The sequence below is a fragment of the Elephas maximus genome, chromosome 22 (assembly GCF_024166365.1).
Source record: "Elephas maximus indicus isolate mEleMax1 chromosome 22, mEleMax1 primary haplotype, whole genome shotgun sequence".
Lineage (NCBI taxonomy): Eukaryota > Metazoa > Chordata > Mammalia > Proboscidea > Elephantidae > Elephas > Elephas maximus.
In genome coordinates, this window is record NC_064840.1 from 48,216,761 (window position 1) to 48,242,984 (window position 26,224).

A 26,224-nucleotide genomic window follows, 5' to 3' on the forward strand; every position below is an offset into this window, starting at 1 on the left:
TAGAAACTGAAGTTCAAAGTTGGGAAATAATTCACCCACATAGTTAGTGGCAGCTCCAGAAAGAGAATCATGGAATGATGGCTTATATTCCAAATGAGGCAGAAACCCAGGCACAGCTACAGCCCAAGCAGCAGGGTTTTGAGGAGGCCCAAGCGGAGGCTGTCCTCCCCGCTCCCCAGATGTCCAGGAACAGCGGAATGTAGTGGTTCAGGGAGGAAAAAGCTTTTGTTTCCTTGTTGACTTTTATTAAGCCTTTACACTTCAGAGTCTTCAAACTTACTGATTTCTTTGGTATAGAAGAAAGAACTGGATATTCTTTCATAATTAATGTTTTACATCAGCTTATCCAGAATAGGACTGAGGGACGTAGTGGGGTGGGAAAGAACAGGAACGGGGAAAAAGAAGCAAAGGAGAGAAAAGAAAATAACAGGAAAAATTACTTTTTTGCCCCACTCGACTTTGTTATTATTATAAATAGCCACCATTTTATGGTATTTTCTAAGTCCGGCTCTATCCTAGGTACTTTACTCAGATTATTTAAATCTCATTAAAAAAAAAAAAAAAAGACTTCAAAGGTAGATATTGTCATTTCATAGACAACAAATTCGAGATTAACTTGCTCAGGGTCGCAAAGCTCATAAATGGTGGAGCTGGGATTCAAATCCAGGTCTGTGTGACTCCAGGTCACCTGTCTTAACCACCATAGTAAACCATTTCCCCAAAGGCAGACACCCCAAATTTTCCCAGATGCTGAGGATCCCCATTTCCACCTCTCTCAGCATGGTCAAACAACAACCGACCAGTGATTCCCAGGCTACTTGGAGTTTATCTGTGAAAGTGCATGGCCTGTGAATTCTTTTCCCATTGAATTTTCAGTGCAATTGAGAGTCAGGACTGCTGATCACAGTTCAGGATTTTATTTGAAGTAGGATTAATGCTGGTACCAAAATGGTCCTACCAGAATTCCTGAGTTCTAAAAATCTCTAAAGGAAATATCACCCCAAAGTATTGTGCTGTTATTGTTATTTTCTATGTTTAGGCATATAAGATTAAGCAAACCAAACTACATTTAGCTGGAAAATGAGACAACAAATTGACAGCTCTCGCCTGCTCCTACAGTCCTGTAGCCGATGGAGGACATACATCTCCAGGTTTTAAAATGAAGTCCTAACCACCTAAAATGTTAACAATATCTTCAGCATTCCTTGGGAAAATAGACCTTCATTTAAAAAATAAACTTGACTAAAGGTATCTGAAGATAAAAAAGCTGACTTCCAGCCAGCAACAAAACTGTGCAAAAGGATTACAATTATTTTGAAATAAAAGTTCTGGAGAGCTCATCGGAATGAGACAGAACTATGAAAACAAAACCCCTACAGCTCAGGCCACAGAAGTATGTGACAGTTTAGCTGAGATTAGCACACTCTGACCCAGAGGCCCCAGAGAATTGCTTTTTGCTTTCTTTAAATAATTTTCTCATTTATATAATAGAATGTGGTTGGAAATCCTTTGGGCGATAAAGGACACCATTTTTGCTAAAGCGTTGTCTTAGAAAGAACACAGGGCTTGGAGTCCTAAGAACTGGGTTCAAGGCCCAGTTCTACCACTTACTAAGGTTCTCTGGGCAATTTGCTGACCTCAAGTCTTAGTAGCTGTGACCTGTGAAATGCAGCTACTATCTGTTTCACAGTGGTGTTGAGAGAACTCAAAGCATCTAGCAGTATGCCTGGGACATAGTAAGTGCTCAGTAAAAGTCGGTAGGATCACTACCTGACTCCGAGTTAGAGAAACACTGTGGAAGCTCTTTAAGTACTTCTATAATCATTTAATAATTTTTCATGTTTTGGGAAATATATACTCAAGTATTTAGGGGTAAAGAGCCATTGTGTCTACAATTTTACTCTTAAATGGTTCAGAAAAAGACAGATTGATAGATGTATATATGTAGTGGAAGCAAATATAGTAAAATGTTAATATTTGGGGAATCTTAGTGAAGAGTATCCAAGAATTTTATGTACTATTCTTGAAATTTTTCTGTAAATCTGAAATTATGTCCAAATAAAAAGTAAAAAAATAAAAATTATCTTATTGAATCCCTATCATATGCCAAACACTAAATAAGGAACTTTACATACATTATCACCACATAATAATTCTACCCTCATAATCCTTGTATGAGGAAAATAACTATTATTATCCTCATGACACGGATATGGCACAAGATTATCTCCCAGCATTTTAAACAAGTTCCCTGATTTGTCTAAAGTGGACCACAATGAGAAATACTAGAATGATTAAGAAAGAGACTCCCCATTCCTCTCCCCTCACCCATGACTATCCCAAGGATCTAGAATGCACTTGGGTAACATGCTCTTAAAACAAAAAAAAAACTCTCACAGCACCAAGTGCAGGTATATTACAGTGGTAGTAGCATAGCCCCTTACCCCCTCAACAAGAATTTATTGATTGAATGTGTCCTCTGTGTCCAGCAGCAAGCTAGTTGCTGTGGTTGATACACAACAAACAGAAAGCTTAGTTGGCTTCCATCTCAGGACGATGAGAAGCTGGTTAGGTGACAGAACATTATATATCACAGCCATGAAATACGGAGAGGGAAAAGATAGGTACTCTATGATCAGAAGACCTGGGTCCTAGCTTTGCCTTTAAAAACTGAGTGACCTTGGGCGAGTTACTCCAAATCTCTGGCTATCAGTTTCCTCATCTGTAAAGTGAGATGGTTGGAAACAATAGATTTGTTTGGTTTTCATCTGCATCATTCTATGATTCTATGTAATTTTCAGGTATAAAATAAGTCTCCCAAACTACAAGTACTAAGTTACGTATCCTGAAATTTTAGAATGAACTCTTTACCGTCAAGGTCCCTTGCATTGGAACATGTTACAGATGAAACGGGGTAATAATAAAGTAAAAGATAAATTAAACAAAGATGGATTCCTAATGCCCGTTGGAGAAGCTGTTGGGAGAAAATGGGTGGCTTTCTCTAAATTTTGGAAGTTGAGTCCTTTAAAAGGGGGCTCCCATTCTCCACCTAAAATCTCTTGATACCAGTGTTAGAGCCAGAGCAAGGGGCTGGTTGTTGTGTGCCATCAAGTCGACTTTGATTCATAGTGACCCCATGAGACAGAATAGAACTGTCCCATAGGGTTTTCTTGGCTGTAATCTTGACTGGAGCAGATCACCAGGTCTTTTCTCCAGCGGAACCACTGGGTGGGTTCCAACCACCAACCTTTCTGTTAGCAGCTGGGCGCTTAACCATTGTGCCACCAGGGGCTGAAGGGACCCTTTAACTTTAATAAGCCTCTCAACTTAAAGCTAGCATGCCAACTAAATTTATGTTCGGCTTGCTGCCTGGTAATTAATTATCACTTAATAAACATTTCTTTTGGCATTTGCTGCCCCAAACCTCAACACAGAACCTGTGCCAGCTTCCATCCAGTGTCTGTGCCAGTTCTACCTCCTGGACCTCCTCACAGAAAGGCTGACAGCTGCCCATAGCTCCAACAGACCTCTTCCTGAAATTTAGGTGCCCCGAACGGTGTAGGGATGTTGATTCAACTACAATTATCCGCAGAACTGCACTTAGAATGGGGCAAAGACTCCTGATGGGAACTCTGTTCTTTTGCCAGACTCCTTTTTTTTTTTTAGTGAGAACCTCTGCTAATATTCTTCTGTCCTTTGCTAAATACACCTCACCTCGCATCTCACCGCTAAGCCGTCAGTGGTGGTGAAAATATTCCTATCTTTGATTTTCACAGCAGGATAAAATCAGAGTTTTGAAAAAGATGGACAATTCTAGCAAAAGATAATGTGTTCAGTACAGGGTTACCCAAGAAACAGCCTCACAGGTTATATATAATTTTCCCACAAGTTTGATAATGAAAAATCTAAACTGGGAGTGAGGAGTGCAGTAGGCTGTACAGTAGCTGAAATTTAGGTGCTATATAGACAAATTTCCTTTTGATGAAAAGCAGGATGAGGCTATGGGCTAAGGACAAGAAAGAAAGACTAGGACAAGTGGGAAGAAGCCCTCCCCACCCCCCCCAAAAGGAGCAAAAACATCGTTGTATTTCAAATCATGAGGCAGAGGGCAGCAGCTCTCCAACAAGGGTACCTCTGTAATGTTTGCAAGCCTATAAATGTTTGCAAGCTTAGCAGAGAAAATTCCCATCTGCCCTGCACGACTCTTACTCTCCTTTCACAACACCCAACTCTGCCTCTCCAGTCAGAGCATTTTTAACCTAGGAGAATGAACTTGGAAATACAGCAGTCCTGTTTCTAGCTGTGCCACTTACTAGCTATGTGATCTAGGGAAAGTTACATAAGCTGTTTAAGGCCCCAGTTTACTTATCTGTTACTTCGGCATAAAAATGAAAAAAAAAAAAAAATTAGAGCACACTGTAGATAAAGAGTACACGAGAATACTTCTGTTTTTTTAGCTACCTGTGTTCACGGGGATGGAGGCCTGTAACTAGGTGTAGTGGAGAGATGCAATATTATTTGATTTCCATAGCAGCCACATAAAGAATGGATTACTAATATTCCCATTTTATAGATGAGATGACAGACTAGCAGAGGCTTCTTGTCGTTCTAAGCACTTTACTTTTTAAACTCTTTATTTTGAAATAACTGTAGATTCACAGGATGTTGCAAAAACAGCAGAGAGGTCCTGTACACCCTTCACCAAGTTTCCCCCGTGGATGCAGCTTACCTGATGCACGCTTCAGAGGAGGTGGAACTGAACCTTATGAGGCTGACAGTTGGCGGCATGGCTGGGGCCGTTGGAGAGGTTTTATTGGGATAAAGGAATATATTTCAGTACCCTGGGGGCGCCTTTGCTAATCTTCTCATTGTAAATTTATGAGACAACACAATTTTTAATAGAGAATTGGTGACATGGTTTGAGTGCTTCTGCCTCAGAAAAGGAAACTGGCCCTACCAATCCAATTTTCAATGATCCTGGCAATGGAGACCGCCAACTCACTACATGATCCTATAATCTATAAGCTAGGCTCTGGATACTGACAAGCTTCCAGTCACCATCTGGGCATTTGGTGACCAAAGGCTTTCTACTTTATTATCAGTCCCTTTCAAAATCAGCTCTTCTACCCATTCTACTCACCATTCCAAGTTAACATTGTCCAGAGCCGGCAGACGTATACGGCCAATTCTACCCTGTCCCTTCTCCATTCCGACTTGTGAACTTGGAAAAGAAAATAGCTCCCATATTTCTTGCTGCACTATTTATTGGATGGGAGTTATTTCATCAATCATTAACATCTTTCTCAGAGAACCAGTTCCCAAGAAAGAGGAAACTCGATCCTTTTCTCCAGCACAGACATTGCTTACAAGGCCACACTATCCCACATGACCACGGTGATGCCTTCCAAATGCTTGACAAGGGTTGCTTTTTCCTGTTGGTCATGATGCCCCAGAGGCCAGAAATCTTTAAGGAAAATTTAAAATATTGAGCAAACACCCCCACCCCAGCTGTTGCCCTTCCCTTTCTCACTGCTCACTAGGAAGCGATACTTATACACTGAGAGGACACCATTTTGTGGCTGCTGCATCCTCTCCTGTTCCCAGCATCTGGTGGCATACCCTGGGCTCAAGAACTTGAAGAAGTCTGGGTAATGGAGAAAAAAAAGGATACTTGTATCCCTTTTAAAAATCAAGAAAAACTGTTCTCTGGTCCCCACTAAAAAACCTTTACAGAAAAAAGTACCCTCCTCAGCTGCAAAAAGGTGAAAGGTTAAATGTGGACAGAGTAGTAATATATAAGCAGTTTCTTAGTTTTCTAGTGGGAATACTTAACAACCTAAGTATGTTTCCCCGGGAGGTAATCTATTATATTTTGTCCAATTTCTTCCTCCAAGAACTGAATCAATTCATGATGTAATGCCCAGGGGAGAACAATATCCTGGACACAGAGTATCTTTCTGGGGACAAGGTTGAGGAAAACATCTTAATATTATTATAGCTTTTGGACTGGTGGTAACAGATCTGTGCTTGTGGAGGGATGGCAGAGCAAGAGTGGTCAAGGCAGTGGAATGTCAAAAAGACATATGCCTCAAAAGTGTTTGGGATATGCCTTGTTTTCCTCTCTCAGAGAAAAACAGGATATAAATCCATTCAGACATTTACAGGACAGCTGCGGGACACTGGGCACATACTTTAGGAACTGAACTAAAAATGTTGCTTATTCCAAGCGTTGGCATCTTAGTTATCTAGTGCTACTATCACAGAAATACCACAAGTGGATGGCTTTAACAAACAGAAATTTATTTTTCACAGTTTAGGAGGCTGGAAGTCTGAATTCAGAGTGTCAGTTCTACGGCTCTGGAGGAAGGTCCCTGTCTCTTCAGCTTCTGCTTCCTGGTTCCTTGGAGATCTCCATGTGTCTTGGCATCTGCCTTAACCCATCTCTGCTTCTGTCTTCCTTGTTTCATCTCTTTTATATCTCATAAGAGATTGGCTCAAGGCACAAATGGGATTATAACCATAGGCATATACAGGTTAGGATTTACAACACGTATCTTGGGGGAACACAGTTCAACCCATAACAGCATCTGAATGCAGTCTTGACTGATAGTTTAAAGAGTATTTCTTCTAGCTTCTTCCCTGCTCCAATCCCCAGCCCCAACAAACTATATTAGAGAAAAAAAAAAAAAAAAAAAAAACCCAGTGCCGTCAAGTCGATTCCAACTCATAGCAACTCTATAGGACAGAGTAGAACTGCCCCATAGAGTTTCCAAGGAGCACCTGGCGGATTCGAACTGCCAACCCTTTGGTTAGCAGCCGTAGCACTTAACCACTACATATTAGAGAAGAAAAGGTAAATCAACACCCATCGTTCAGTTAATTTTAAGAAAATAGGTGCAATTTTTGGTTTTTTGTGAGATTTCCCTCGATGGCTTCAAAACCCCAATGTAGCTATTGATTTCAATGGCTCCTCTAGCTAAACTTTGACAAGAAAAGCCAACAAATATCCAAATGAATGACAGAGGAGATAGAGGAGACAGCTGAGGTAGTCCACAGCCTCTGATCTTTTCCAGGCTTTATCATACATTGCATGCTGCCCAACAGAAAATCATTTCACTCCATTCATCTCATTTACATGATAGAAACAATAGTACATCTTGCCATCTACTTTCAGAGATATAGGAACACATAAAAATATTTTAGAAAGGTGTGCTGTATGTTTTACTATAGTGTGGGCTGCAAGAAAAAAAAGTGGGGGGACAAAGCCTAGGTTAAGGACTGAGTATAAGCAGGTGGGCCTAGCTTCCTTAAAAAGCTAGAAATAGAACTACCGTACAATCTAGCAATCCCACTCCTTGGAATATATCCTAGAGAAATAAGAGCCCTCACATGAACAGATATATGCATACCCATGTTCATTGTAGCACTGTTTACAATAGCAAAAAGATGGAAGTAACCAAGGTGCCCACCAACGGAATGGATAAATTATGGTATATTCACACAATGAAATACCACACAATCGATTAAGAACAACGATGAATCTGTGAACCATAACACAGAGGAGTCTGGAAGGCATTATGCTGAGCGAAATTAGTCAGTTGCAAAAGGACAAACATTGTATGAGACCACTATTACAACGACTCAAGAAAATATTCTTTGATGGTTATGAGGGTGTGGAGGGAGGGAGGGGGTATTCACTAATTAGATAATAGACGAGAACTATTTTAGGTGAGGAGAAAGACAACACACAATACAGGGGAGGTCAGCGTAACTGGACTAAACCAAAAGCAGTTTCCTGAATACAACCAAATGCTTCAAAGGCCAGAGTAGCAGGGACAGGGATTTGAGGACCATGGTTTCAGGGGACATCTAGGTCAACTGGCGTAACAAAATGTATTAAGAAAACGTTCTGCATCCCACATTGGTAAGGGGTGTCTGGAGTTTTAAATGCTAGCACGTGGCCATCTAAGATGCATCAATTGGTCTCAACCCACCTGGAGCAAAGAAGAATGAAGATTATCAAAGACACAAGGTAAATATGAGCCCAAGAGACAGAAAGGGGCACATAAACCAGAGATTCTATCAGCCTGAGACCAGAAGAACTAGATGGTGCCCAGCTCCCACAGATGACGCAACAGAGAATCTCTGATGGAGGAAAACAGTGGGATGCAGAACTCAAATTCCAGTAAAAAGATCAGACTTAATGGTCTTAGACTGGAGGGACCCCAGAGGTCCTGGCCCCCAGACTCTCTGTTAGCCCAAAACTAAAGCCATTCTCGAAGCCAACTCTTCAGACAGGGATTGGACTGGACTATAAGACAGAAAATATTAGCGAGGAGTGAGCTTCTTGGCTTAACTAGACACATGAGACTATATAGGAAGCTCCTGTCTAGAGGCGAGATGAGAAGGTAGAGGGGGATAGGGGCTGGTTGAATGGACACAGGGAATACAGCGTAGAGAGGAAGAGTCAGCTGTCACATTAGGGGGAGACCAGCTAGGGTTACACAGCAAGTCATTATAAGTTTCTGTATGAGAGACCAACTTGATTTGTAAACCTTCATTTAAAGCACACACACACACACAAAAAAAAGTAAGTGGGCCTAGACTATTTATTTAATGGAAAACTGAGTTGTTTCTCTCAGAGGGGAAAGGCAGGCACATTGGGAACTGTTTAAGAGACTTCAATTTGATTGGAGGGATAGTGAATTATTTTTGATACTAAAAAATAAGCTTACATAGGTTAAAAAAAGGACAGGATTAAAAACAACTTATATAAACCAGAGTGTCCAGTTATTCCTACTTTATCCAATGAGAGAACCCTATGTATTTACTATACTCGTTTGAATACTAAGAACTTAAAGTAACATTAGAAATTGAAAAAATAAGAGCCTGTTTGTAAAATAATGCTAGCAAGAGTAATAGTAGAGCCTGCCTAGCCTCAGGAGGAGTAACGTGAATCAACATCAGCCCAAGGCTGTTCTCTATGAGGTGCAGGTCAGACATATCTCCACTCTCCAACCTTTTCAGCAATTCTGATATCAGCTGTCCCTCCCACAGCACCCTCTACTTCTCTTTTCTGGGTTTGATAATCCATTGCAATGGCCAGACAGAACTCACACCATATTTACAGTTAAGTGATTTATTAAAGAAGAGTGCAACTCAGGATCAGGATCAACAGGCTACATCTCAGGAATCAGGATCAGGAAGCACGCAGGCAAAGTCTCCCTTCTTCAGTGCAAGACAGCTCTCTCAGCTGTGTAGGTCTCTCTTAGGACAGGCCTTCTTCTCAGCTCCCTGAGGACATGCTCTTCCAGGCTATCCCATCCCCAGGGACAGGCTCCTCTCAGCAAATCCCTCCCCAAGGATAGGCTCCTCTCGGCACCCCCCCAAGACAGGCTTCTGTTGGCCCTGCCGGCGGGCCCCTTCTGGGCCTGTTGTCACTGGCTGTGCTGCTGGGCCCCTTCCAGACCTCACTGTCTTCAGTGTTACAGCCCTTGACCAGTGTTACACCTCTTTTAGGAGGTTCCTTGCCTCCTCTCTCTCTCTCTCTCTCTGCTTCTTTCTTGTGTCTGATAAACCTCTATGGGGCTCATATCTACAAACTCCTTGTCAATTTCAAGGCATGGCTCTCCCACCAAGGCCACATGAACTGAACAATCCCCACTCCGTAGGCCACAGACATTTCATCACTTCATTTGCCTAGTAGGCAGGGCTGGGCTACAACTCACCTCATTTGCATAGTCTATTGACCAATCCCTGCAAGGTGCATACCAATGATAGAGGAGGTTGCAGCCGAGGGCCAGGAAGAAGTATCAAACCAAGTTATTTACAATTTTACCCAGGAAATGTCATTCAACCTGGACAAAAGTAACAAACCCTCTGCGGTAGAAAACTCAGGCAAAGGTAACTCCTCAGGGCTTAGGGGAAAAATCTCTCAAGCTGTTTTTCCAAAGAACAGAAAGGCCACATAAAGGAACCCATTTCGCCACTCTGTTTTCCTCGAAGAAATCTGTAGTCTCTTCCCCAACTCCCCTTGTATCTTACTTTCACATTTGACAGCCTTTAGAGCCATGGATCTCTGCAATACCCACTTACCCACTCACCATCCAGATATCCTACAAAAAATTAAGCACCTACTCCTTAAGATGATTTATATGTCCAGAATATGTCAGTCAGGCTGGTTTATAGGAATATAATTGGACTTCCAAGTGCCTAGGAAACAGAAATCTTTGAGTCAACATGCAATGTTCCTAAGTGAAGTGCAAGATTCAGGCAGTGTTTTACCTGTAGAATTTATTATACGAACAGTTACTAGCAAATTAAATCATCCAATGGCTTATTTCCATTCACACAGATGTCAACAAAAGGAAGCAGGCAGTCATAAAAGGATTGTTTTTCAGAAAAGTCTACTCTTGCTACATTCTTGTTACAACTTTTACAGCACTTCACCATGATTGGTAGAATCCCCAGGTTTCTTCTCCTGGTAAGAGGCCGAGGCGCAGGCAGACTAACTCCGAATCTACCCACTATATGATCTTCCTGGGGTGGCAGTAGAGAGCCACTGCCATTTTTTTCAGGGCTGTGCTCAGTATTTTTAGAGCCATGCCCAAAAACCCGTTCACTAAAACTATGCGGACTGTTCATGCGTATGTATGTCACTCCCTATAAAGGAGCAAATCTGTCCTGGTTGATGGAGCTGGCAGCCTTAGGTCACAAGACCCTGCCTGTCTCCCAGTTTGCAAACTGTGAATAAACCTTTCTGTTCTTCCAACCCTGTGCCTGGCTGACTTCAATTCACTAGTCTGCTTGACAAGCACCTTTTAGTTGACAGCTTCAAAAATATTAGGTGAAAGTTAGAATTTATATTTCAAAGGGAATACCTAAGAGGTGGTATCCCTGGGTGGTGCAAATAACATGCTTGCTGCTAACTGAAGGTTGGAGGTTTGAGTCCACCCAGAGGCTCCTCCAAATAAACACCTGGCTGGTGATCTACTTCTGAAAAACCTGCCACTAAAAACTCTAGAAGCAGAGTTCTACTCATATATGTGGGGTTGCCATGAGTCGGAACTGATTCAATGACAACTGGCAAAACCTAAAAGGTCGATTTAAGTCTTTGTTTCCATTATGAGAGAAAGACTGCCTGGCTTAATAATGTATGTTTCCAGTTTTTGTTGGTTAAGGTACAAACCAAGAGCCAGTTGGCCATAGAAAGCTAACTACAAATTAAATATTATTGTGACTAATAATAAATAAGTTTTGTCAGGGTCATGAAGCACCATGATATATTACCAAGTGAATTCTCTTGATTGCGCAGAACACTTTTTCCCCACATAGCCAAAGGGTGGGAATACCTAACAACCTAAGTCGGGGTGGTTGGAGTCGGTAAACAATGTTGAAGCCTGCATCATAAAGAAGTCATTGATGCTTACTAAAGCGGATTTTTGGGGGCCACGGAATGCTATTATCACGGTGGTTTTATTGCATATTTGCTAGGTCTGATATTCCTAGAATTCTCAGATTCTTTGTGCTCCCTAAATGTTTAAATACTTAAATTCAGGCATTTATCATCCTTCAGAGACCTCTGTAGAATTTATTTTCACTTGGAATTACTATCATCAGAAAGAAGTTTATTTAAAATTAAAAAAAAAAAAAGATAGTCTAAGTCTACTTAAAAGTATTACCACAAATGCAATTCTTTAAGACAAAAATCTAATTCTTAAGAAAAATGCCACCTGCAAGCTGTAAATATGTGTATTAATTTTTCCCCACGGTCTTTGTTTGGCCGTGACTTATCCTAATATTCAGTTGAACAAGGGCTAAAAATTGTCAAACCAAATTCTTGTTTGAGAGCTGAGCTCTAACTATTGCCAGTTTGAGAGAAACACACATCCAGGTTTAGGGAATATGTTTTGTTTGTTTTGGCTATGACATAGGGCAGAACAGTTTCCATCCCATTCGAAGGCATTCAAGAGAGTTTGAAATATTGCACAATAAAAGTCATTCATTATATCTGTCTCCTTTCCCTTCCAAAAACAAAAATGGCTGCCCAGTTCCAATTCTACACAGGGGGCAGGAAGAAGGGAGTCAAAGGGTCACTGGAAATCACCCAAGACTAACACCAGGTTTCTCAGGTTTGAGTTAGGGAATACTTCTGAAATCTTCACTCCCAATACATACTTAACAAGAAAAGACTGGTTGCCTTTGGTCATTGCTCTGTTATGAACAATTAGCCTATTACAAAATGAACACATTGTATTTGTTCAATCCTAAGGCATGGAATCCTGCCTTTCACATTCAAGCACCTGGCATCTGAACTAAGCTGACTTGAGCCTAAAAATCGTTTCCCTCATTTTCTCCATAAAATTTCTTCTGTTTGACACTAGATTTATACTGAAACAATTACTACACTGTGAATCACATATTTGGAAGAATGTATTTTTCCAAACACCTGATGCTATTTGGCAGCTATGTGATCTGCTTAAATAGAGAAAAACTGGCATTTACTTCCTTGTTTAGCAACCAGTACCAACCAGGATGTCAGAACAATGGAAATGGTTTGTTTTTAAATGGTAAAGTAGAAGTGACACTTAAATGCTATATTCAATAAGTGCAAAAACACTATCACAGAATAGGTAACAAGCAAATTTTAAGTGGGTGAATAAAGTCATGAGAATACAGAAATTATTAGATTAGTTACTTTTAAATTTCAGAGCTTAAAAACTCATACACACACATATAATTAGCAATTTGGGACTTTAAAAATATTACATAATTGGAATTTTCTTGAATTACATCTAAAACCAAAAATGCCAGTTCAGTTCGCACCTCCAAAAAGCAGCTCACTTTTATTATATAGAATGTAAATTAAACCATTTAGTCCAACAATTTGTGTGCTGTAGAGAAAGGAGAAAAAGGAAAACTTAATAAAACTCTCCAATTAGTCATTGGACGTTTTGTGACAAAATCCCAACCTACCCCTTAGCAAATGCACATTTGTATTTTTCTTTAACACGCATGCTCATTTATTTCCCTTTTTCATATTATTTAAGTGATATAATGCTTAAACTGTCAAAAAATAGGAGCAATTCCAGGAAATATGTTTCCCAATTTCCTAAAAATTTCAAAAACCTTTCTAATAAATCTTTTAAATTAAGGTCATAACCAGGCTAAGGATGATCTTGGTTGGAGATCATCTTGGGACAAAATAAGTATCATGAGAATGGCAGTAACTAATTACTAATCTCGCTTAAGTTATTATGTTACTCGTAGTCTATATCGCACCAAATAATGTACAAAAATGAACCCACTAATAAGATATTAGACAAACTTGAAATTGTTAGGCCTCAGTACATTAGCCATGCAATATTCTTCAAATAAATTTAAGACTCAAAATAAATGTTATTTGGAAGGTGGAAGATCTAATTTAATTTTATCCCAATTCTGCTCACTGATCTAGGACTCCAAACCAACCCAGAGTCCAATCTTCAGATATCCTACAAAGCCTGGAAGTAAAAGAAATAGAAATGCAGAAGCACTCAAGGTTTCTTTAAAACTTTATATGTAAAGTTTACAGCCTGTAGTCTAGGACTGGGTTTTCTGGGTAGTCTAGTTTCAAATGAATGCTTCCTCTAGATTTCTTCATAGATTAGAATATAATGGGAACTTAAGAAAAATATTTAAAAAAACAAAAAAACTTACATGCGATGAAGCCAACCTACAGTGCCTAGTCTCAGAGAATAATAATGAGAGGATGTTTGGAATACAATGTACTTTTTGGACCCCTTGCTCCTCTAAGACTCCTATTAGTGTATTTTGTTCAAACTCCTTTCTCTCAAGAAAGAAAAGAAAACAAAACAAACTTACCTAATAAGACCAATGATGACAGGTCAGGGAATTCCTTTAGATCAGTGGAACAGAATAAAGTTCATTAATAGACCTACACACATATGGTAAACTGATTTTCAACAAAGGTGCCAAGGTAATTCAATGGGGGATAATCTTTTTCAACAAATGATGCAGGATGATTTCCATATAAAATAAATAAATAATCCCCACCCTTACCTTATACAATATATAGAAAAATTTACTCACAGTGGATCACAGACCTAAGTGTGAGAGCTAAAACTTCTATAAGAAAACATAGGAGGAAGTCTTTTTGACTTTGAGTTAGGCCAAGATTTCTTAAATAGGACACAAAAAACATGAACCATTACCAAAAAAAATTGATAAATTTGACTACATCATCAAAATTAAAGCCTCTGTTCTTCAAAAAACACTGCTAAGAAAATGTAAAGACAGGCCCCCGGACACCCTTTTAGCTCAATGCTGAAGTCATTCCTGAGGTTCACCCCTCAGCCAAAGATCATACAGGCCCATGAGACTAAATGGGCACATCAGGGGCAAGGACGAGAAGATAGGAAAGCTGGTAATCAGGAACCTAAGGTGGAGAAGGGGGGCGTGTTGGCACCTTGAAGGGTCGGCAACCAATGTCACAAACAATATGTATTGTTTAATGAGAAACTAACTTGCTCTGTAAACCTTCACCGAAAGCACAATAAAAATAAATAGAAGAAATCATTAGAAAAAAAAGAAAATGTAAAGACAAGCCACAGACTTGAACAGAATACTAGCTAAACTTAAGTCCAATAAAAGGGCTTGTATCCAAATTACACAGAACTCCTTTAATTCAATAATAAGACAACAATAACAACAAAAGAAAGCACAGGCAAGAGATTTGGATAGAAATTTCAACAAAGGACATATGGTGGCAAATTAAATACATGAAAGATGTTCAACATCATTACTGATTAGAACCCTAGTGGCAGAGTGGTTAAGAGACTGGCTGCTAACCAAAAGGTCAGCAGCTCAAATCCAACATTACTCATTAGGAAAGTGCAAATCAAAACTACAATGAAATACTGCTACATATCTACTAGAATGGTTAAAATGAAAAAGACTGACAATACCAGGTGCTGGCGAAGATATGGAGCAACTGAAACTTAAGGTATTGCTGGTGGGAATGCCAAATGTAGCCAATATTACAGAAGTTTGGCAGCTTCTTCAAAAATTAAATATACACCTGCCATACATCCCAGGAATCCCACTCCTAGGTATCTACCCAAAATAAATGAAAACATGCGCCCATAGAAAGATCCATATGTGAACGTTTATAGAAGCTTCATTGGTAACAGCCAAAAAATGAAAACAATCCCAAATATCCATCAACTGATGAATGGATAAACAACCATTAAACGGAATACTACTCAGCAATCAACAGGAATCAAATACTTAAACCACAAAACATGGATGAAGCTTGAAAGCATTACATTAGAAAGGCCAGACACACAAGGTTATCCACTGTATGATCTCATTTATATGGCATTCTGGAAAGGGCAAAAACTATAAGGCAGAAATCATGTCAGTGGTTGCGAAGGGTTGCAGGTCAGGGAGAGGGGTTGACTGCAGGAAAGAACTTTTGGGATGATGCAAAAGTTTTATTACTTGACTGTGTTGGTGGTTACATAAGCATATATATACATTTGCCAAAATTCAAACCATATACTTAAAAAGGGTAAATTTTATTGTAGGTAAATTATACCTCTATAAACCGCACTTAAGTGTTTATAAGGGAGATTTGCCAGGTAAGACCTATGGAAGAGAACTTAGTAACCATTTTATTTTCAAAGAACTGATCTTATAGACTTTTTCTCACAAGCCCCAATGTAGCATAATTTTCCATAGTAAATAACCGGAGACAACTAGTATCCATTAGTGAGAAGACAGCTAACTGAATTACAGATATCCAAAGCACATATTCATATAATTCAATTTATACACTTAAAGACTGAACCATGGTAAGACGGAAGGATATTCCTGGTATTTTGTTGAATTAAAAAAAAATCAAGGCACAGAATGGCACATACAGTGATGCCATAAAAAAGCAACAAAACTAATATTCGTGTGTACACAGGTCTGGAAAATACAAGCCAGTTGTTAACAGTGTCTATACATAGGACGCTCAGGATGAGGAGAAGACGGTGCGGCTGCACGATGATTGCATGGAGTGTCAGTTTTTCTACTTTTGTACAGTTCTGTTCCTTCCTCCGCCCCCATAAATACATATTACTTTTATAATAAAAATGAGTAAACATAAAAGTTAACGGGAAGCACATGCAACAATTCAGAGCTGCCCTGGCTTTGTGGGTACGCATATGGGAAGAAAGAACTTCAGGTGCCTTGCTGCCATCTTCTGGAACAAACAAGAATCTACACCAGCAAAAAAGATGATGGGATCACGAAACTTTCTATGGCAAAACATCAGAGGTTACTGCAGTAAAAAAGGTAAGGTAGGAAAAAACTATTTTGAAGTCAAGTTTTTGGTTTAAGCACTAATGAGAAACAATTACAGACCTGTTCATTTTAGGAACACTGCCTATTCGTTAGTGGCAGACATCAACAAAATATTTTAATGATACATTTTGAAGCCAACAGAACGTGTAAAGTGTATATTTTCTTTTTTAGCTCCATCTGCTAGAAGATAGAATACTTTTATAGTTGATTTATCACACCAAAATCACAGATCAGAATGTTTCTCTTGTCCTCATTGGCACTTTTTGATAAATAAAGCAAAGTATGCATAATTTTAAAAATACAAATAACATTTTGTCATATAGTAAAAAGGGGAGAAATAAGCAATAAAGTTTATTTTTAGCTTTCATGTTAAAGAAGGCAAGTACAAAAACTTTAAAAAAAACCCCACTTTTAAAGGCTTCCATTTCTGATCTTTTTTCCTTTTGTTTTCTTTCTAGTTTTAAGAACTAAAGTCTTCAGAAGAAGTTAATTAGCTCTTTTTTTGTTTTGTTTTCAGTGATACGGATTTGCCAACCACACTAAATTATAAAGGGGTGGGAGGGAGTCCATAAATAATTTACGTATAAAGATAAAAGGAATCTTTTAAACAATCCACCCTTTAGTGAAGAAATTGGGGATCACTTTGAGTGTTAATGTAAAATACATTAGTCCGTAGCAGCAGGAGTTCCAGACCTGCTGGTGCCAAGAAGGTAACAAATAGTCTCTATCTAAGGAGGGGAAAATGGGCAACTCAGCAGGAGCTTTCTTCCCTGTTGTGTTATTTATAGGGAGCTCTATTTGTTAACATGTTTCTGCTATCATGGAGATGGGGAGTTTGATGATTTAAAGGATTTCAAAGACAACTGTTTAATGATACAATGATTTATGCACATTCACAAGTTCAAGATATATAGCAATTTAGATTTCAAAACAGCTATCACCAAAATAACTATAGGAAATATTTTCGAAAAGCTGAAACAAGCGATAGTATCTGATATGACGAAATAAAAAGTTAGCACTGTTGGAAAATGCCATTAAAAAAAAAAAATCAGTAACCCATCACCATCCTTCATGCTAGTTAACTAGTTTTCTAGGGCACCTTCAAGCACGTTTCTGCTCTTCTTTTTTAGAGAACCATGAATAGAATCCTGAGTTACCTGTGACTAACCTGAATAATCTGATAACAAAACTGCTATATTTTCACCACCAACCAAGCCCCATCCCTGCACCACAAAGCATACAGGAATCTTTTTTGAAGGAAAGAATGTTTTCACATTAGAGTTACTTATAAATCACATATTCATTTTATAGTGATGGATTTATGAAATTCTGGTTACTAAAAGAATTTTCAGAGATTTCATGTTTAAGACTTTAACTATTAAAATGAAATTTTCATTTAAGACTGGTAAAGCAATTCATCAAAGCTTCTCTTAACTTTAACCCAAAGGGAAAACAAGTTTTATAAGTTCCATTTTTCCTACCAATTGTCAAAGTCTTTTTAACCAGTTTTTTTTTTTGCTGTATTTAAAATAAAGACACATCTTACTCTACTTTCTTTCAGTATTCAAGATTATATTGCCTTCAATTTTCATAAAGTCCCATTAAGTACATTAATTTGTCTTTAAAAAAAATTTTTTTTAAACTCTTCATATCCAGATTTAATCAGCCAATTCTAAAAGAACCTTTGTATAGTGTAACAGAGGCTTTCGAAACAGTGGTAAATATGCACCGCTCGCATGAAATAAAAATTAAGAGACATAGCATTGGATCTTAAAAAAAAAAAAAAACTCCTTTTTGCAAGACACTAATAAGGCATTTGCCATTGGGGGAGACAAGAACATATTAATAGTGTTTTCTTTCTGGATGATGAAGAAAACCACTTATTTCCACTTAAAATTAGGTTCAACTCAAATGATTTTATTTATTTCAAACTTTTAAAACATTGATGTTGAACAAAGAACGGGACCTAGAATGAAAGAATCTTTTAAACATGGGTGGTTACCTTCTCTCTTGCCAAATGTTCTGCAGGAAATGCCAGTTGTTCTCCGACACAGCCAATTCTTTCAGTCATTTAGAGAGCTTTTTTCCTTCTGGTTGAGAAAGGATCTTCTTCTGTAGCATTCTGACTGAGTAGTATTTTTAGTATTTCCAAGTATAGATGTACAAAAGCTCATCCTTCTCTTGCCAAGTAGATGAGCAGAATTAGCAGCAGGGCCCTCACTGTTTTCTTTACCTGATGAGGACGGCATACCCGGTTTTTGTTTGGAGGTAACAGTTTCCTCTCTGGAAGACAAACTTTCACGTCCTCTGCTGTCAAATGTACATATTGTTCTCCTTTTAGTTTTCTGAGAAGTGCAGGAAGTGGAAGGAAGTGGAAGGGAAATCCATATAAGTCCTTCATTTTCCAAATCTTTCTGTAGCCTCGTGCTACGTCTCACTTTTATTTCATTATTTGTTCTCTTAAAGGTTTGCTCTATAGCGTCAGATAAATCTTGATATAATTCAGAATTTTCTAAATTAATTCCTCCAGAGCTGCTCACCCTGTTGGTATTTTTGTGACTTCCATTTTTTTCCAAGTGTGAACTCTGACCACCAGGATAACACATGGAGCGTCTTCTATGTTTCCTTTCTTTACAAGTCATTTCACTACTATTTTCTAGGGATTTTTTCCCCAAATTCTCACATTGACCGTCAGTTTTTTTTATATTTTCAATGAAGACATCTTCTTTCTGTGAGTCAGACATTAAACCACTGGATTTAGGTTTTTCCTCTATTGCTACTGAGAAGTCATCCGGTTTTTCATACTTTATGCTTAGATCTTCTGAAATTTTAAAGACTCGACAACGGTTTTCCACATTTTGACCAGCAGCAAACTCCTGGGGCTGCAGGATAAAACCTGTTTGTGGATGATCTGATAAAACGTATTCTTCAGTCACAGAAGCACAAGAAATCCGACTGTTTTCATTCCCAGCCTCAGTTTTTAGTTCATTTTCACTTTCCAGTTGATTTTCTGCTTTTGGAATATTTTCATTTTCATTAACTCCTACAGTATTTATATTTGAATCTTGATCAAAAGTGACATTACCAAGCAATGAGGAACTTTTTATGTAAGAGTTGCAGAATTCAGACACATCACACTTATCAAAACTTTGATTCATATGCAAGTCTTCTGGCATCTGAGTCAAAAGAGTTTTTCTTCTAGTGAGATTTTTAGGCTTCAGCACTTCTTCAAGTTTGCCATTTGAGTTGAAATTATCTATGGGTATGTAAATAAGTTCAAATCTAATTAAAAAGTAACAATGAATAAACTTTAACAAATCAATCAGGTTCATAATTGTGCCCTATTGTATTCAGTGTTTTAAGTGTTCAAGAATCACAAGACTTAAAAACGTTACATGTACTTGTTCCTTTCTGTCATTAACCTCTTTCTCTTTTGATTCTGTCCTAATCCACAGGTTAAGAATACAGGTATTTAAAACATCAATTAATAAAGTATCTGACCTCAGACCATGAACATGAGAATGATAAATTGTTTCCCCCTTAGAATGAACCCCCTATACCACAAGGTCAGTTAGTTTGAGGCAGCTACATTTCCCATCCCCCTAGAAATGAAGTCACTGAAAAGGGGCAAACTGTGCTTCTGAAGCTTTTCTATGAATGTATCCTCTCAAATAAAATAAAAAAAAAAATTTTTTTTTTCTTTAGAGAGGAAATTTGGAACTTTGGGGGATTTGAGGCGATAAAAGGGTATGCCGAAAGACACTCAAGTCTTATGTCTTGTGTTAAAAAATTAATATAAACTGCACTGTACAACAGAGCTATGTTTGTTTCAATATTCTAAAAATCTTCCCCTCCCTCCTCAATCTCTAACTAAAATTCAGGCTCCAGGAAGATGCACTATGCGTAGCCTGTGGCTTCATGTGTTTCTGGCACACTGTATCACATCACACATGAGAGGGAACATCAGTAAGGTTTTTGAGATTGGTCGGTAACACAGCCCAAATAAATTCAGGCTTTATAATACTACCAGATGCCTTTCTCTTGATATCTTGGATAATAAAGTTTTTGACTGGCTACTCAAATGAGTATTAAAAAAGCTCTTAAAATCAAAATTGGAAGATACACAAGGCATAAGGTCAAAGTCTAAAAGTCACTATGCCAATCAAATAATGTCAATTGAGCTTTTTATACGACTTAAAAAATTGATATGTTTTTCATATGAATGGAATTTGCATTTCTACCAAGTTCCCTGCTGAAAATTTGCATTTCTAACATATTCCCTGGTGATGCTGATAGGGACAAATTCTGAGAACCATTAGTAGAGCAGTGGGTCTCAAATTTTATTATAAATAAGAATCACCTGGGGATCTTGTTAAACTGTAGATTCTGATTCAGTACATCTAAGGTGGAAATGCAAATTCTCAGCCGAAGGATTGGTTTGAAGCCCTGGTTTATGGATAAAAAGATGTCTCAGGTATTTTTAAAAAGAAATTCTCTAATAGGATGCAAGACGGAAAACTATACTAATATTCCTCAAACATTTTTTGGAAACTCCTATTAGGACCAGGAGATATAAGGAAAATAAGACTTTTGTTTTCACTCTCAAGGAGACTGTAACTTTGAGGGGAGGAGGTGGAGAGATAATAGATCACTACACCAGGTGAAAAAAGTATAACGCAAACAAAGAGTTTACCTGGAAAGAAAGACAGCACAGCTAAATCTTTTAAGGACACCAAAACCAAAAAACCAAACTCATTGCTGTTGAGTAGATTCCAACTCATAGGGACCCTACAGGACAGAGTAGAACTGCTCCACAGGGCTTCCAAGGAGTTGCTGGTGGATTCAAACTGCCGATATATTGGTTAGCAGCCTGAGCTCTTAACCACTGTGCCACCAGGGCTCCTTTTAAGGATTCCAAACCAAAACCAAACCCACTGCCGTCGAGTCGATTTCGATTGATAGCAACTCTATAGGACAGGGTAGAGCTAGCTGCTCCATAGAGTTCCCAAGGAGCACCTGGTGGATCTGAACTGCTGATGTTTTGGTTAGCTGCTGTAAAACTTAACCACTACACCACCAGGATTTCCTTTTAAGGATAAAAAGAAAAAAAGGATAAGCAGGCCTTAATTAGATCCCCTGCCCAAGACTAACCCACAGAGTGCTGTCACAGCTGGTGCCAAGGGGCTGGAGAAGAGCATGTGTCCGGGTGTGTACAGCAGTGGTGGCTTGTCTGTTTATTTAAACTTCTGTTCTATCCTGAAGAAGTCTAACACATTTCTGTAGGTAGGAGCCAAGGTTCTATAGTGGCATGTACCTTATTCATCTCTGAATCTATTATAAATCCTATACAGTATGTTGCCAATAAAATGTAGGCTATAAATACTTGATGACTGACAAAGACAGCAATTTTTAAAAATTAACAAAATTAACACACTATACGGGACACACATCATTATTTTAAGCATGACCTAAACTAAAACTCAGGCATTACAGACCAGAAGCAAACTCAACTGACTCATTCTTATCTAACCAAAAATCAAATGACTTAATCTTCCTTTTTAAACAAAACTTTCAAGTTCAATTTATAAATTTTATTTCTGGAAGATGCTTAGTCATGCCAACTGTACTAAAACATCACGGGGCAACTTTTTTTTCTTAAATTTTTGTCCTGAACTCATAGATGATATATTTAATACTAAGCCATCATCTTTTTAGCTTTTAATGATGGACCACCACCAAACAGAATTCATCTTAACAAAATGTTTTAAAAGGTAAAAGGGAACAGGATGAACAGATAACACAGCTCCCTGAAATTATATACAAAATCTTGTGTAGAAGTTATTCTGAGGAGATCCAGAGCTTCTAACAGATTCTTAAAAGGGTCAAGGTGACCTAAAAGTTAGAAACTATTGCCTTAAAGGATTCTGTTTCCCTCACTAAAATTCTCATGGTAACATGAAGTTGTTATTTTTTATTTATTTACTTTTTATATAATGAATGAAAAAAAGGAGAGAAAGAAAAGAGTGAAATAGCAACAAAGAAGCTAAAGAGAAGAGATAAAGTAAAAATAGCAGAAAAAGGACAACATACCTGAATATATCCTCCGAACTGAAGGTGTCATCTCAGAGATCTCTGGAATCTCAGGAATAGGACTCAGCAGAGGTTTTTTAGAAGCAATTTCTCTTTCCCCATACAAAGATTTCTTAACATTCTTGCCCTTTCCTTTCTTCTTTCTGCCACTTTTTAAAACCTGAGAGAAAGCATTAAAGCACTATAATTAAGAAAGATGTGGCACCATGTGTAATTTTGACCCTTTATCTTCTACAAGATCACTAATTGTCATTCACACAGTATTTGTTTTTAAAGGTAATTTTACAGAAAAACTTTAGACCAGTTAGCTATTCTATTAAAAATCTTAGGAAACTGAGTCACGGTGAGGGGGTTAGACGACTTACACAAAGTTAAATAAAACACAAGGCAAACTCAATTTACAAATTACAGGGTAATTTTCTATATTTCCACAAGGATTTGCCAAATTAAGTGCAAAGTAAGTGCTGGATAAGTGAAAAATAGATTAGATGCTATGCAGTTAGACTTAAGACATAATGAGATATTTATAACTAGAATGTAGCTATAGTGACTCAGAATTAGCATGAGCTATCTATTGGAATGCCATGTGAGATAAGTTTCTGTTCATAGATCTGAATAAAGAAAAAACAGGTGTGTACAGAAATTTTGACGGAAACAAACAGAAGAGGTTTTTGTCAAGATTAAAAATAATAGGTATATTCCCAAGGAACTTGAAAGCAGCTAGGCTAACAGACACATGCACACCATATTCATTGTTTATTGAAGCAGTATTCACAATAGCCAAAAGGTGGAGCCAACCTAAATGTCCATCAGTGGATGAATGGATAAACAAAATACGGTACATACAGACAATGGACTACTACTAAGCCATAAAGAGAAATGAAGTCCTGGTATGTGCTACAATACGGATGAACCTTGAAAACATTATGCTGAGTGAAGTAAGTCAATCACAAAAGGAAAAACATTGTATGGTATCACTTACATGAAACAATAGGAATAGGCAAAGTTTATCAGTGGTTACCAGGGGTGGGAGGGAGGCAGAAGGCAGGAGCGACTGTTTAGGAAGGAGTATCTGTTTTGGGTGATGCGGCTTTTGACAAAGAATACTGTAGAGGTGACGGTGGCACAAAATGATAAACATAAATGATGCTACCAATTGTACACCTGGAAAATGCTGAATTGTCAAAAGTTGTGTTATATGTATTTTTAAGACAACAATAACAAAAAAAATAGGAGACAAAGTTTGGCAAGCAGGGCCCTTGTATGCAATGAGTGTGAACCTTAATCTGAAAGCAATGAGGGCTCACTGAATCGTGATTTACGGAGTAATAAAATTTGATCTTATATTTAAGTGGCTTATTTGGGTGACAATATGGAAAATCTGGGTAAGACTAATGGTGGGAAGGAGTGAGTGGTATTCAAGATTACAGAAGTGGTACAGAACTATGTGTTCCTTGAGATAGCTATGGATATTTTGTAAAACAAACAAAAAAATTCCATGAGAAAATAATTTTAGAGCTGTAAAAGATAAATGATCCTCCTGATGATTTATAATATACATATAACATTAAATTACCCTTAGTATAAACAATCTGTATACATATTATGGAAATGCTTGGTTATAATTATTTTTCTATGAAATGTTTTTCATGGAACGGTTGGGGAAATGCTGACTTAGTCAATCAATGTAGAAGCAAAAAGAAAAACCTTAACTTGGAGTCCAGAGACAAGGTACAAAAAAACATTTGGACTCTGGTGCAGGGTGCCATGGATTCAAATCCTGACTCTGCTATTTAAATGCTTTATAATTAAGCAAGTTACCTTACCTCTCTGCACCTCATCCTCTGTACACTGTGTAAAATGGGAATAACAATAGCACATTACCACCTAAAGCTACTGAGGATTAAATCAATTAACTATGTGAAATGCTTGAAACAGTGCTTGATTCATAATAAGAGCTTTGCGTTAGCTATTCTTGTTCTTTCAAATTCCTTCTTATTACTTTGAGTATTGAAGATATTTTTAATATTGAATTATGCTATGAGTATTTATTGTGGGGCATTAGACCTATGTGGTTAGTTAATATACAATGGTCAATTTCACCATGTTAATAACCTCTAGAACAGTTTCAGATTCATGAGTATTAAAGAAACAAACTCCTTCAGCAGGATTTTTTAAATCTTTGCTTATATGTGCCCAGCATCTACAAGAGTGCCTGGGGCACATAGTGGCTATTAAACTAATATGAATGGAAGAATGAATGTAAAACATGTACAGTGAAGCTTACATAAAACTTGCTAAACATGATCAGACTTCTTCAGTGAAGATTACAGCCTTGGAAACCCCGTGGGGCAGTTCTGTTCTGCCCTATAGGGTTGCTATGAGTTGGAATTGACTCGACGGCAATGGGTTTGGTTTTTGGTTTACAGGATGGTCTAAGAAGAGATGTCTAGTAGGCAGTTGAACATTAAGTTTATACACCAGGAATAATTGGAAATTATTAAGTTTTTTTTATAAGTTTGGGGAAATCCTCTTTTTTTAATTTTGGCAATTTCTTCCATTCTATTTTTTCCTTTCACTTTCTGAGATTCCTATGAAGTCTCTTAGATTGATCTTCCGTGTCTCTTACTCTCTGTCTTTTTTTGGGGGAGGGGGCTCAACCTTCTGTGAAATTTTTAAAAACTTTCTTCTCCACTACTAAATTTTATGTTTTTATAATTTTTTTTTTCTATTCCCTTTTTAGCTGTATGGAGATAATATATTCTTAAGTCTGAGTATAACAGAATATTTATCTGTTTATTTATTTTTATAAAGTTTCCTTCCATCCCCTCAATAACCTATTTTTCTGGGTCAGTGTTTCTACTTACCAGTATTGGCCTTTTTTCTTTCATGCTGTTGGCTATACCGATGACCGATTTTTATTGAAGAAAAGATTAGATGAGTTGGTGTGGGTTTCCTATGCTGTCCAGCTCAGTCTCTTCCTTGCATGAAAATCCTACCTAGGAACTCTGTGTAGGGCAGGGCAGGGCAGTGCGGGGGCAGGGCAGGGCGGGGGCAGGGCGGGGCAGGGCAGGGCAGGGCAGAAAGGGGAATGTCAACTGCCAGGCTTTGCTTTAGGGCAAGAGCTGGCTGTCAAGACTGTGGGGCTTTCTAAATGCCAGAATGAGGGCCTTAACCTAGATGACAACATCTGTTCTGAGCATCAGTATAGGAGAGGGGGATGGGGTGCCAACTGGTGCAAATTGTTCCGTACATGGGACTTCAATTAATCTCTCTATTTTTCAGTAGCACTTCTCACTCTCACGATCCATTGTACCTGCCAATTCTGGCCCAGAGCCTCTTGGGATTCCTGTACGCAGGCTGGCTCCCAGCTCCTCTCTGGCTCCTTCCTAGCACATTCTGGGCTGTAAATCTTTCCACCTCTTTTAATCTGTCAACATGCTCCCATCTGCTTTGTCTTCCAGAAATTCATTGAAGGCTGTGATCTGTTGCTTAATACTCCTCCTTGTTCCCTCTCTCTTTTTGCTATTCTAAATCTATTCCTTTCATTAAATCGATTGTTTTAATTCAGTGGGGTCCTGGGAGGGGCTGGAGCAAAACTTAAGGCTCAACCCTTCTTGAACTTTCTGGCCATTGGTTTTATATAAAGAAACAGGTGTACATTCTTCGTAACAGTTTTTGTTTTTTTTTTTTAAAGACTGGATATGAAGGAAATCCATTTCTAATGCAATAATGTATATTTAAATACCTTTTTTTTAATTTGTGCATTTTTTTAGCAAGAGAA

The 26,224-nt window shown here is 38.2% G+C and overlaps 1 protein-coding gene across 2 annotated transcripts in view; it reads right to left on the reverse strand.

The window, feature by feature from the left end:
* Nucleotides 1-18,296: 18,296 nt before the first annotated feature.
* Nucleotides 18,297-26,224, reverse strand: part of CDCA2 (cell division cycle associated 2) — a 41,518-nt gene continuing 33,590 nt past the window's right edge. For both annotated transcript variants that reach the window (XM_049866540.1, XM_049866539.1), the window contains 2 exons: nucleotides 22,441-22,600; nucleotides 18,297-19,606 (listed from right to left, as the gene is read on the reverse strand). In XM_049866540.1, the coding sequence (XP_049722497.1) occupies nucleotides 18,414-19,606; nucleotides 22,441-22,600 (1,353 nt within the window). In that variant the 3' untranslated portion in view covers nucleotides 18,297-18,413. The remainder of the gene's footprint in view (nucleotides 19,607-22,440; nucleotides 22,601-26,224) is intronic.